The 14738-nt window shown below is 41.0% G+C and overlaps 1 protein-coding gene across 1 annotated transcript in view; it reads left to right on the forward strand.

Moving 5' to 3' along the window:
- Positions 1-5442: 5442 nt before the first annotated feature.
- The window catches only part of LOC111147682 (androglobin), a 164093-nt gene continuing 154797 nt past the window's right edge, over positions 5443-14738 (forward strand). Inside the window, exon 1 of the mRNA XM_022503902.1 lies at positions 5443-5594. Coding sequence (XP_022359610.1) covers positions 5521-5594 — 74 coding nt within the window. The 5' untranslated portion in view covers positions 5443-5520. The remainder of the gene's footprint in view (positions 5595-14738) is intronic.

Below are 14738 nucleotides of genomic sequence, written 5' to 3' on the forward strand. Positions count from 1 at the left end.
CTTTATTGGGTACCAGTACTTTTGAATTCTACCTGTTGGGTGTTGGCTACTTTACTACTACCTCTGAACATTCTTAAAATCTGTTCAGGGAATCTGTTAACTTACATGGAAACAGTGTGATCATTTCAGGTTCTGCTCCTAAGGTTTGTTAGATGCGACAATGAAGTATTAGTACAGAGTGAAATTTTCATCCCTACTGAGGCAAAATGCCAAGGCCCATTTCCTGTGAATTATGAGGTGTCTCCAGTCACGCTGGTGGGAATAGGCCCTATGTGAACTCAAAGAAGGTTGCTCCTTGTAATCGTCTCCCATGATTTTACTGTGGCCTTAGGACATTTTCTCACGTGCTTGTGCAGACTGGCACTCAGACAGACACTGAGGGCCTGCCCTCAAGTTTCTCCTCTCTGTATAGCTCACTCTTCCACATACTCTGAGTTGGAAACTTTAACCACAAAGCTTCCCTGGATTCAAGCTCTGTCTCTCCAAATCAGGGGCACCCATCGGCCTCTGCCAGTGTTCCCTGCCCTATGTCACAGCCTGTCTTTTTTGTTTTCTACCTCTTGGGGGAACACTGCCTTTCATTGCCAATGTCTTCATCTATCTCATTCGGTGTGTTAGTTATTGCACACGAGAAGGTAAATGCGGTTCCTGTTACTGCCTTTTGTTTGGGAACAGAAACTTTTCCAATTCTCCTTTGAGAGTCCGCTTCCTAGAATCATGCCTGAGATCAACAGCGCTGCGTCAGTTTTCAGGAAACGAACTCCTGCACTCAGAGATTTGAATGGTTGATGTTTACTAGTGAGTGTTTTGGGTAACATCTCTAAATGGAAGGCAAGCAGGATGAGACAGAGGATAGAGTGCAGTGTCGTTGTGACCAAAGTCTCCACCAGTAGCAAGGGAGCTCTGGAAAGAGAAGAAACTTTCGGGATTGTGGAGGTTTTATCCCCTCCCTTACATGCACTAATGAGATGCAGGCAGCTGTCCAGGAGAAGTCATGACCTTGGGCTGAGTGACATAACCGGCTCTCATAGGGGAGGTGACTGCATCATTGTTCAACTTCAGGTTCCTATGCAACCCCATGAAGTGTTTTATTACACCCTGGAAAACTATTGCTTCAAATTTAAACAACTAGTCCAAATGGAAATTGTTTTTCGGCCACTATCATGAAAATATCTTAATTCCTTAGTCTCCCATTTTTGTTAAGAATCCCTACTCTCAAAGATAATTAAAACTATAAGTTAATATCTACCCAGACTAATGAGACTATTTTGAGCAGGGACATTTGGCTTCATATCTGCGAGGTTCAAATCCTCCATAACTAGTGGGGTCCGGAGAGGCAGAACATTAGGGGACAAGACTGAATCTAAGTTGCAATTTTTAATATTTTCCATGACCTGGAGTAACCATTCCTCTATACTCCCTCTGAAGGGGGTGGTGTAGCAGAGGGCTGAAGAGCGACCACAAGTATAAAGTTTTAGTTTTGCAAGATGAATAAGTTCCAGGGATCTGTCGTACAGCATTGTGTCTACAATGAACAACACCGTATTGTACATTCAGAAATATGTTAATATCTTGTATTAAATGTTCTTACCACAGTAAAGAAATACAATACGATACAACACAACATGATGTAATAGTGTGCACTCTGAAACCAGACTGATCACATTTACACTGTGGCTCCACTCCCTCTGTGCTTTGGACTTTGGCCAAAAGCTCACATTTCTTCTCTATAAAATGGGCTGATTGTACACCTCATAGGGCTGTGATACCGAGTTTGAGGCAGATTAATGGGATTGTAAAGAGCATTGGTCCGGCGCTAGACCGCATGGTGAGAATCCTGCCTGACACTTAGTAATTTAACTTACCCTTTCTGCCTGTTTCCTTGTTTACACAAAAAAGAGATTGTAATATTAATAAATTCCTAGGTTGTTTCTATGAATTATGTGAGTTAATGCAGGAAAAGAGCTTTGTAGAGTGCCAAGCAGACAGCGAGTTCTCAGTAGGTGTGAGCTCCGATGATGAGATGTTGAAGGAGTTTGCAACTTTGAACCAAATTTGGTGAGAACTCAAACAGATCCTGCTCTCGTGCCCTTGGAGGCTAGCACGTGAGAAGGGCCAGGGCATAAGGGCATAAGGAAGGATAAAAAGAAAGCAGAATATTATAAGAATTTTAGGACACATAAAGCTCTGTGGTAAATAAAGGAAAATGAAGTCAACTGTACAGAAGAATGGCACTCGAAGGACAAAATTTGAAAGGTGAAGTCACCGGAATCAGAAGCAGAACGTGTAGAATTTACACCTTCTCATCTGATTGCTTAAATTCTAGGGGACTTATACCTGACCTGACTGCAAAGACGGGCTGAAAGCACCATGGATGTTAACTGTTTCTGGCCACGGGACCGAGTGTCTAAAGGCGCCCAGAACTAAGGCTTTAAGAAACAGGAATGCTGCCCCTCTCTTTGCCCGACCCCTCCTAGTTCCAGTCATCTGGAGCTCCCAATGGTGGGTGGAGAAGTGATTACCAAAGTTCACTTCCGCATTTCAGCAGATCCCCAACTAGTCCAAAGAGAGAGCCCTGCCTGTTCTGTTTCTGCAGGCATGGGGAAGTGAGTGTTTCTAACGACTTCCCTGTGGAGCCCGGGAGTGTTCCTGTTGCCTGAGGTCAAAAAAACTCTTCCTCAAAAAGTTAGGATAGATCGGAGAGAGGCTGCACTGTGGGTAGTAGCTCTAAGAACAGATAAGTCCTGTTTCTCAGCCTTTGGAAGTTATTCAACAGCCAGAGAACTTAGAAATCCATGAGCTGAGTTGCAGGGCAATCGTCTGGATTTGTGACTCTGAAAGATTGCAACAAGGTTAGTTAGCCTGGGATACTGCCAAGAGCAAAGGCTGTGTGGAGTTTGGCTCAGCCTGCTCTGCCCACTGCCCCATGTACCCGCAAACTTCTTTACCTCTCTGCATTATAGCTTCTTTACTTGTGAAATATGATATTAGCTATCATTATTTGAGTGTTTATGATGTCCCCAAACACAACATTTGAGCTAAGTATTATCTTTCCCTTTTCACAAAGAGAACGGAATCCAGAGGGTATGAATAACTTACCCAAGGTAACTCAGCTAATAAGAGTCAGCATTAAAATTCATGTTTCCCTCTAAAGCCTATGCATGCCCTAAGGAGCTAGCACCCCTCCCTAAGTCAGGCATGTAGAAGGAATGCAATAAATCACAAATATTACTGGTATTTCAAAACGGCATTGGCCATGATTACCATCTGTACAGAACACAAATGTTTTTCTTAAAAGATACATGTAGGGCCGATTGTCCTTTTTTTGCACTGACACATAGGAATACCATTTTATGGCTTATAGGGGAGCATATTTGCCACTTAGAATAATGGCCTGACCAGCGTTTAGTTCCAGAAAGAAGAGAAATTCTGTTTATGGGTGCTGCATACATAGCATAATAAAGGAGAAAGAACACTGGACTAAGAATCAATTAAGGACTTTATATTTTCAAAAAATTTTTTTTCATTATCTCATTTTATTCTTATGTCAACTCCCTTATTTTTGTCCTAACTTAATAGAAGAGAAAGCAGTTTCTGAGTGGGAGTACTGGTATGTTTGGCTAGAACACTAGACCAGTGTTCCTCCCTTTAGTGCTTCTAATCCAGACTACACAAGTAGCTGTGAAACTTTTGCCAAGACACTTCTCTTGGTCTGGAGGTTTTCATCTATAACATATGGGTGAGCCGAGGAGGATTTGATTTCTAAGACTTTTCTTTTCTAAGGTTCTTTAACAATGAGTTCAAGGATGACCTTGGTTCAAGGTGAAACTCACCTGTTCGTGGGTTGGTTGCTTAAACTTGTGCTGTTTATACTCAATAGTCTTTGTATATGCTTCTGGGTATGCATTTGACTACTTTGATAAGATCTGGTATTCAACAATATTTTCTCAAAGTTTGGTCCTGTTTTTTCATTCAGGAGTTCTCTGGAAGTTTCAATCCTGGGATAAATGAGGCCGAGCCCTCAAGATGCCTTTTTTGGTCTTCACATATATAGGAGATGTTTGTAGGGTACTTCTTCAGTCACAACATTAACACTACAGACTCTGAAGTTATTTATCTTGCATATAGAAATACAATGATGTTGCTGTCCAATCGATTGTCATTTGTGTAACGCCCCAAAACATTAAGATTGGGACAGTGTGCCAGGCAAAGGCTATGCTGAGTGCAGAGGGCTGGGCATTCATTTGTCAAAAGAGCTGAAAGATTTGCTTTATAGAAGGCTGGTTTTCCCCTGCGGAATTGGGCCTCTGAGCAATGCTCAGTCCCAAGATTATTTAAAGGGGATTATTTAAAGATAGTTAATTATTTCTAGGCTCATGGGAGCTGCCAAGGAACTTCATAGGGGTTCTAAACCTCAGGCCTGTGCATGGCCAGACCTCCCTATAGTGAGGTTGTTTTTGGCCCACACAATATTTTGCTTTATTATAATAAGTTTTAAAGCATTTCCAGTCTAAACATGGCTGGATTTCATTCATTCATGGCATCTGCCTGCTCCTTGAAGCAGGGGCCCCCTATTTGCCGTGCGTTCATCGTGTGCCAAGCATTTTACATACTTTTTTTTTTTTTTTTTTTCAGGAGAAAATCGTGAGTTAGATATTAGCATCTCCTGTTTATAAATGAGTAAATGAGGCTCAAAAGGAAAATCTTGCCAAAGGCAACTGGTAAATACCACTATGGATAGGCAGAGCATTAGGTTTGAGCCTTAATGGGTCTTGGTTTGAGCCTTAATGGGTCTTGGTTTGCTTGGATCTGTTTCTTCTCCTCCAGTGCCTTCCCAAGTGAGTGTATCAAGGGCCTCTCGACTCTATGACTAGGATTTATTCTTTTATATGAACAACGGAGACACTGGGCTTTTCCATCACAGACTTCATTCATTATTAGCTAAACTTGAGCAACTAAGGGTGTCATGATCTCGTCTTCCCTACAGGGATCCCCCTGCACCCACCCTATTCTCCTGGACAGCCCTTTTCAAGCCATTAGCAATTCGGAGCGTCCATATTGTGTCCTTAGTCGCAACTGAAAGAGCTTGCTCAGCGGAGAGAAGACCAGGGGAGAGGCGACATCGCATAATAAACCGTCTTCAAATAATTGAAAATCCAAAAGAGAAGAGTATGTCTATGGTTCCAAAGAGCAAAGCCAGGTAGAGCGGACCTGATAGAGCTGCGGTTGATAAGAGCTGCCCATCACCCCTAACGTCAAATCCATGCCAAGGCCCCCCGGATTCCTCCTCAGTCACCCCACCCTTAGGCCACCTGGAGGTGGAGACCTGAGCTAGCCGCGCCAGCGTCCCCGGTCGCCGCCCCCAGAGCCGCTGCGCTAGAGCCGAAGGGGACCCGCCCTTCTGCTGCGGCCGCGAAGCCGCCGTCTCCTTGGCAACCACAGACGCGGAGCGGCCCCGGTGCCACTACTCGCTCAGAGCTCCGTCGCCACTTGTTTCCCGGGTCCGAGTCTGCCTCTACCATGGCCTCCAAACAAACCAAAAAGAAAGAGGTGCATCGTATCAACTCGGCGCACGGATCGGATAAATCTAAAGAGTAAGGGACCTCTGCCTGCCGGTCCCGCCCTGGCCTACCCTGGTCCTGGGGCTGCTCTCTGCAGCAGGTGCCAGGGCGGGAGTGGGACCGGCCTACTCGCAGTTCCTCTGTCTTCTCTGGGACATTCATGCTCCCATTCCTTCCTCATGCCTACCTCCACCCTCCCCCTTCCCAGAGCCCCTGGTTTCTCTGCCTCAGGTGCCCAGTGGCACTTTTGGTTTCCCTCCGTGAACCTCCCACTCTTCCCGCCCCTCCCCTCCTTCATAGCCCATCCAGGTACATCCTGGGGCCCAGCTGCCTGACGAAAAAGGCGTAACTCAATAGGATGTCCCGTTAGGGTCACATCTTCCCGGCCCCAATAATGACAGAGACACACACACACAGAGAGACAGAGAGATTTGAACTCAGTGCTAATGGAGATTCCCTAGCTTCTATGGGCCCCATCCAACAACTAAAGAACTTCTATCAGATGACATCAGAAGTAAAGTGGTTTTAAAACGTTAAACCTAGGGACGCCTGGGAGGCTCAGTGGATTGGGTCTCTGCCTTTGGCTCAGGTCATGATTTCCGTGCTAGGATCAGCCCCCTGTCAGGCTCTCTGCTCAGAGGGGAGCCTGCTTCCCCCTCTCGCTGCCTGCCTCTCTACCTACTTGTGATCTCTCTCTCTGTCAAATAAATAAATAAATAAATAAAATCTTTAAAAAAAAAAGTTAAAACTATATAAATATATGGTTCATGTTACTAATGTGACTCCTTTCCTACACACATCCCCATGCTCCTGATTCTCTAGTTTCCAGTTCTGTCTTCCCTCCTAAGCAGGCTTCCAGCTATCTGGCAGATAATCCATTCATTTTATTAACTTAAATTTTAGATACTATATTACATATATAAGTGATTTTAACAAGATCTTATAAATCAGGTCATTTTAAGATTTACCAAGGATTTTCATTCTTCTAGGTCCAAGTCTTACAAGGCCCTATAGGATCAGACCCCTATTACTTTTCTAACTTTACCACTCCTTTGTTCACATACTAGTCTCCTCTCTACTCCCTGGAACACCTGTGTTGTTCCTACCTCAGGATCTTTGCACTTGCTGTTTCTACTGTGGGAAAGCTCTTCTCCCCAGATTTTTATGTGGTTTTCTCCCTCACCACCTTTAGGTGTGTACCTTTAGGGCCTATAGAAGCTAGGGAATCACCATTAAGCACTGAGTTCAAATCTCTCTGTCTCTGTGTGTGTGTCATTTTCTTGTGTCAGCTTCTTGGGCCAACTGGTTTAAAATCAGAGCCTCCATTTTCTTGCCTTCCCTATTTTGTTGCTTTATCTTTCTTGAAATTTTTATTCATTTAACATACCTATATATTTTTCTTTTTAAAAATTATGTTTACTTATATATCTTCCTGATAGAATGTAAGTTCCACAAGGGCAGAGCTTTTTTTTTTTTAATATACTATTGACTCCTTAGTATTTCAAGTGATTCTTGCCTTGTACATAGCAGACACTCAAAAATGCTTATTTAATGAGTGAATGACTAATTAAATAAGAGATTATAACAGGGTTGCAATGGAATTTTTGAATATATATAAAAAAAAACCCTTAGTCAATGATGGTTATAATTAATGAACTTTGATGGCTGACAACTCTCAAGGAGTTTTGGGGAAAATCTTTGACTTTAAAGAGTTTATGTCCTGAAAGAGATGAAATTGTTAACTCTCATGGGAGAGGGGGGGAAACTGACCAAACCAGATACCATAAATCATAGTACATGGCCTGGGCCAGTGATGGTTGTCACATGAGAGAGACAAGGTGCTTGCTGGTAAGATTCTAACTCTTTCCTTGCAAGCAGTTCCCATTTCTTTTTTGAGATGATAGTGTTATTTTTAACATGTTTATTTCTTCCAGAAAATATTTGAGTTGAATTGCATCAATAAAACTGTATATGTCAATTTATGAAAATACAAGCGTAAAGGCAAATAGTTACACAAAATCTAGGCTTTGCTAGAAACTATTGAGAATCAACTCATTAGATTTTGCTGTACATAATATAATAAAATGTGAAGTTTATTATAAATCAAGTCTCCCTTCAAAATTTTTCTGGAAATTCAATCATAGATATCAGGCTAAGTCATCATCAAAAGATAAGGTGTCACCTGCCTGGGACCTAGGGAACAAAGTCTATCAAGGCTTCTACATCATTTTACTGTACCTTATGGTTACACAGCCAATAAATGCAACCAACTCTAACATGGTCCTAGACATAGAAAGGAGAGAAAGGGTCTTCAGAGCTTTGAAAATAGCAATCTCTAGCATACCTCTTTTATTCCCTCAAATTATTTGTCCTAATGAGGACAAATACCATGTCTGGCTCTCGCCTAGCATGGTGGCTAATACTGACCATTTCCACTTGTTGATTAAATGAGCTCATAGTTTAGTGACCCAGCTTGGTTTCCATTCCTTCTGAATTAGATTAAAGCCTGGTTCTCCCTCTCTTTCTAATCTGTTTTGCTGAGATGGCAAAGTACAAAAGCTGAGAACTTACAACTGAGAAAGCAGAGTCATCTACGTCCAGCTCTGACCAAATTCACATGTCAGTATGACTTTGAATCACCAAGCAATGTTATGCCAGCGAATTGAGTTGTCAGTCCTTACATTAGATTCACTTACTATCATTTGGTCTATTTTCCTGTCTCAGGAAGGATGGAATTTCTGTTATAGCGTTCATTCTGGCACAAATTTTCTGTGACATTGGACGTGTCATTTTTCTATTCTGACATTCAGTGTTTTTCTTCTTTAAATGAAGAACCACCTAATTAAAATTGCCCCAGATCCAAGATCTTCTGTCCTCCCTTTTCTGCTTTATTTTCCCCTCTAGCTCTAAACTTCCATGACTTCATCAGATTAAAAAAAAAAAAAAAAAACTCTACTGTGTCCAAAATGGGTGAGGGAATTTTGTTACAGTTAAGTATTTAACACTTTGATTTAATTCATTTTTCCAGTAGAAGTTATCTTTTAAAAATTCTGTGTTCAGGAGCAATAACTGTCATAACAACTGTCACAAATTATAACTTTCAGTATCAAATATCTAATGATAATTAAAAATTATAAACCAGTCTAACTTAATCAATTTGAAAACTGATAGGCATGGCAAATACACCTTCATAAGTTAGATGCTATTAGAAGGGTTTTGGAAGTACTGAATATAAGCCTTTGTGTTATCATGGCTAACTTAAAAGAAAGAAAAGAAAGTATGCCTCTTAAATATTAGCAGTTATTAGAAATGTTGAAGCTTACATTTGTAAACACCAAACTCTTTGGAACTGTAATGGGCAGTTTGAGGTGGAGACACAATTTGGTGTTTATACTAAACAAAGTTTTGTTTTACTTCCAATAGCACCTTCAAACCAAGCTCAAACAAATAGATAATCTGTTAAACTAGCAAGGATTATGCAACCTTCCAGATTCTTAATGATGATGAAATATCATTAACCCTCTTTCCAAAACAGAATGAAATCTATTTCATAATGCTCAGTAATCTATCCTTACTGACTGAAATGCACATCTAAATATTTTGTAGACTTCTCAAAAAAGAACAACGTATCAGTCCATACGAAAATTTGAGAACAGGACTAATTGTGATCAATGTTATAAAAGCAACATAAAATAGAAGAATAAATATCTTAATGAGGATTAAATTAAGTGAGTTCTTGGTCATCAGAGGTTCAAGAGGGAGAGCAGATTAAATGAAAACATGCCATAGTGGTTGGTAGATAATATGTTCCTCCACCTTCAGGGATCAGGAAAGAAATTCCCCATGAGAAAGTGGGAAGGTGCCTACGGCACCATGTCCAGTCATCATAGCTCCACAGAGGAAGGCAAAGGTAAGAGAGCCAATGGAGGACAAAATAACTCAGGGCTCACAATGAGTTTTGTGATTTCCCAGATGACCTCTATTGACCCCAACAACTAAGGTCAATTAACAAATTTAAAAGGTTACTTCCTGTGACAGAAGCTTCCTTAGAGCAAAGCTTTTTCTTTATGTCAATTTCTCAAGAGTTCAGTGAGTACTTCTCATGCCCAACTCACTATGTAGGTCTGAGAGGACAAGGAATTGTGAAACATGGTACCTTCTCTCTGGGGATATGTGATCTAGGAAGAAAAAATATCCCCTAAGATTCACACCGAAGTAACTAGGAGGTATACGGTGATTCCACATTGGTCAGGGGTACTTGTTGGAAATAATGCAAGAGGCCGTATGTTCGCATGGAATTAGATGAGAGACATCATGAGAGTCCTACAATGAGGGCTCTATAGGGAAGAGGAGAGGAAGATCACTTCCAAACAGAGGTGGTCTGTTCTCACTCCTCTACCAGCCAATCCCCAATTCAGAAGGCACAAGTTAGCAAGATGGTCAGTGCAGGCTATGGGCCTGTAAATGGCACAGAAAGCCAACCAGATGGCTGGCATAGAGTGTCTGTGTCTGAATGGACTGGCCCTTAAAGCATCTAAAATGAATATGCAGCAGAATGAGAGGGACGGATTCAGGGATTTAAACTTAATTAAGGGATTTGAAGTATAAGGGAAAACACATAAGGATGTTTTTCTATATTAAAATAATGATTTATGAGGAATAATTCGACACTTGTCTGCATGGATTATATGTTGGATTAAGAATCATAATAGCAAGAAATGAATGGTGGTCTGAGATAATGGGGAATGCCTGATTTGGAGAGCTCTCCATGGCAGTGAGGGACATTCTGAAAGGGGAACTCTCAATGATAGTGAGGGACATTTTTTTTTAAATTAGTTTCAGAGGTAGAATTTAGCGATTTATCAGTTGCATATAACACCTAGTGCTCATTACATCAAGTGCCTGCCTTAGTACCCATCACCCAGTTATCCCTTTCACCCACCCACCCTCCATCCAGCAACTAGTGAGGGACATTTTTATTTATTTATTTTTTATTTTTAAAGACTTTATTTATTTATTTGAGAGAGTGAGAGAGCCTGAGCAGGGAGGAAGGGCAGAGGGAGAAGGAGAAGAAGATTCCTGGCCAAGGAGGGAGTTCATACGGGGCTCCATTCCAGGATCCTGAGATCATGATCTGAGCCCAAAGCAGACACTTAACTGACCAAGGCACGTAGGTGTCCCAGTGAGGGATATTTTTAAAGGGGAACTGTCAATGGTAATGAAAGACATTTATAAAGATGGGTGCAGAGCTGATCTGTAAGACAATTTTATTGTCGAAGACTACAAAAGCCAAATTTCTGATCTTCAGTTGCGGTGGTAATACTTGTGATGTCCAGGAAATGATGCCACCCTGTCGGAAAGAGAAAAGTGTAAATAAAATTCAGTGGCAAATTTCTGAAGGCCTTGCCTGGTTTATCTGGCTTATCTGCATTCTCTCAGGGCCTGGTACAGTGTGTGTTTAACAAATGTGTATAATTTAATTGAGTTGAACTGGAACCCCGGTGGGGTTGCTTGGCCATAAAAACCCTCTGGGTCAGAACCAGAGTGAGACTGCAAGAGTAAGGAAGACGGCCTGTTGGACATACCCCAGAACGCAGGGTAACCCTTGGTACACACTAGGGCATTATATAAATGTCTGTTGCGTATCTTTAAATAAAAAATCTCAGCCCCAAAGTTCTGCTTAATGAGGATAGAAGTACCACATTTGTCTTGGGGAATGCCGTTGGTTCTCTTTTTAAAATAAACCTAATCTGGGACGCCTGGGTGGCTCAGTTGGTTAAACCGCTGCCTTCAGCTCGGGTCATGATCCCAGAGTCCTGGGGCCGAGTCCTGTATCGGGCTCCTTGCTCGGCAGGGAGCCTGCTTCTCTCTCTGCCTCTCTGCCTGCTTGTGTGTACTCTTTCTCTCTGGCAAATAAATAAAATCTTAAAAAAAAAAAATAAACCTAATCTGTACATTTAAAAATTTATTAAGATTTTTTGTGGTTTAAGAATCATCGCTGGCAGTGAAATCTATTTTTTTTTTTTTTTAGGATCACCCAATTTTTAATTTGTTTAGTTTTGGAGAAGAAATGGTTCCCTCTAAAGTTATTTTGGTAACATTATTAGAGAAGTAGATGCTACCTTAAAAAGATGTAAGTTTATAAACTCATGAATTTGTATTTCATTGTTCCCTAAAAACATAATCAGATGTGTACGTTGAAACTAGTAGCATTATTGCTAATGCCTCTAGATGTGCAAGCTAATGTTGCCTTTATCAAAGGTGAGTATTTAAAAATATTTTCATTGACTTTAATATTTCTTTGACATTTCCAGGTCACAGGTTATTTAATTCAAGGGATTAAATAATCTATAAACTGATTATACTACTTGGTGTGAGATGAAATGGCTAAAAAGTGTATTTAAGACAGATTAAAAATAAATCTTTGATATGAGCTATATAATTTGATATGTTTTGTGTAATGTGAAAAATTGAATAGAAATATTACTACCGGGGCGCCTGGATGGCTCAGTGGGTTAAAGCCTCTGCCTTCGGCTCAGGTCATGATCTCAGGGTCCTGGGATCGAGCCCCACATCGGGCTTTCTGCTTTCTCGGCGGGCAGCCTGCTTCCTCCTCTCTCTCTCTGCCTGCCTCTCTGCCTACTTGTGATCTTTGTCTGTCAAATAAATAAACAAAATCTTTAAAAAAAAAATATTACTACCACTTTTACCCTCAACAAAGAAGATGCGCATATATTGTCGTTAGAAGTATAGGTTCAGGCTAACTAATTCTAAATTCTGGGACTACACCTCTGCTAATTTGTAGGGCTGAATTCACATATGCTACGTGTTTAAAGTGAACATTTACTTCTATTTTGCATGGGTTTTTTTGTTGTCTGTTTTTTGTTTTTGCTGGTGTCAAAACAAATGCTGTGGTCCAAATACTTTATATTTATTTTTTTGCCATAGGATGAATATCAGAATTACATATATTACTCCAGTTGTAGTTCTTAAAAAAAAAAAAAAAAAAAATCACTGCGCCCTTTCTACCCTCGAGGTTAGTTATAAATTAGTGTGAAAGTCTCCAGCTTGTAAAACCTCATAGATCCAGAGGCAAAAGGAGAGGAAGCAGGAACAATGAGCTGTTTTGCTTGCTTTGGTCCCAGGTATGAGTCAGAAACACAGTGAGAGTTTAAGCAGGTAAGGTCAAGGTCAAAGGTGAAGGCTGTACTGCACACACTGCCAACAAGGCCCTTTCTACATACTATTATAGTGAATGGAATTAGCCCCATGTTTGCTATACCTTGGGTCAAAGTCTAGGAGAAATTAAGGGCTGGTTTGCACCACCAACAAAGAATGAGGTCATGAGACAACTAGCTGGAGTTAGAGTAAAAGAAAAACACCATGTGCTCTTTATAAATATCAGCTCTGCTGCTGGAAGGTGTCAGATCCTGGGAAGCGGCAGAAGCATAAGGTCCTCGTTTACTTTGACTTGGGACTGGAAAAGCAGATGCAGCTGCCTCTTCTTCAGCTTTCAATACTCCTGCTGTCTTTCCAGAGGGTTTAGCTGCCTCCCAGGGGAGCATGGGTCACTCCAGCTGAATCTCACCTCTCTTGCCCTTTCCCTGAGGTCTCTCTTCTCCCTGGCCTGCCCCTGCCTTGCTTTCTTTCTTCTGCCCCCTGCATGAAGTCATTCTGCAGTGGTCTCACTCACCTCTCCTCTCACCCATTTGTCTCCTTTTTGATCATCTAAAACAGTCATTCCTGATTAAAGTAGACTAAATTAGCATCTGTGGTCCTTTTCATCTAATTGAGCTCAGGTTCAAGTGGACAAATCCACTCGGAGGTGGTCTATTGCTCCAGGTTAAATATGTCTAAAATGGGGATCACATTTTTTCTCTCCAATGTACGTATTTCCCGTTTGGTTCATTTTGAAGAATCTTATTACCATCCACACTGACCCTCTCGGACTCCAAAGTTCAATCATGGTTGACTTTCCCCTGCCCAGCATCTGGTTCGTCTCTTTGTTCTTTTGATTTTACGTTCAAATTGCTTCTCTAGCCTGGATCAACCTTCCTTTTCCTCCCTGTCATTTTCTAGTTCGGGCCTTTTGATAACGCCGGGTGGAACAGTTGAGAAAGGATTCCAACTTCCTTGCTTTCTTCAGTCTATTCCCAATCTTCTTTCTATGCAGTACTGTTAGTCATCTTCTCAACACACTATTCCACTAGCAGGATGTTCCTGCTTTACAAAAGAAAGAGGGAAGGGAGGAAGGAAAAGAAGGAGAGAGAAGGCATGGAACTAGCTGGCAGGGCCATAGCCCACTCCGACGCCTTCCTAGTCTCTGTTACCAGCCAAACACTAACACACGATGGACATTCTCCCACTTTTCTACCTCTGTGCCTTTCCCCATCCTCTTTTCTCTGCTTATGGTTGCTTTGGCCTTACCCCTGCCATTCTATGAATATCTTAAGACCTGCTTTTCCTTGCAGCCATCACGGATTGGCTAGATTAGAAATCATCTTCCTCCTCTTCTGTGCAGATAAAGCATTTAGTTTTTAACTTTTTTCAAGCCCTTTCACTTTTGCCTTTGCGGTTTTCTTACTGTGTGTATTGATGCTCACTAATTTTAAGTTAGAGAACAGAAACTGAGTCTTAACCCATCTTCATATTTACTCAAGCACAATGTGTTGGAAAGAAATGATGAACTTTAAAAATTAATATCCAATTAAATAATTTTAATAAAACCAAGAGGATAAAAGGTCAGCACGACAACCTGGCTTTAACTATTTTTAATTAAAATTTTTTTAAGATTGCAATTTGTTTCCTTACATATGTGAGGTTTCTAAAGAGTATGGCTCAGAATGTCCCAACCCAAATTAAGTCAGTTGTGTAATTGTGTTCATATTCTAATTCTTTCAGGGTATTAGCCGACACTACTTAAGAAGGCCTGCTGATTGCACAGTGGACAAATAAACAGCCTCCTACTATGACTAATATTGTGTCTTAACTCTGAACAGCATGCTTGAAGAAAATAATGGCAAAATTCCAGACCCTCATTTTATTGAAGTTTTAATCCCCACAATGAAAATAATCTAATTAAAGCACATATAGGACTGTGTATATGTAAATCAGCTTCTGATTTTCTTTCTTTCTTTCTTTCTTTCTTTCTTTCTTTCTTTCTTTCTTTCTTTCTTT

This window comes from Enhydra lutris, unplaced genomic scaffold (genome assembly GCF_002288905.1).
Source record: "Enhydra lutris kenyoni isolate GAN:26980312 unplaced genomic scaffold, ASM228890v2 scaffoldscaffold17, whole genome shotgun sequence".
NCBI classification, from domain to species: Eukaryota; Metazoa; Chordata; class Mammalia; order Carnivora; family Mustelidae; genus Enhydra; species Enhydra lutris.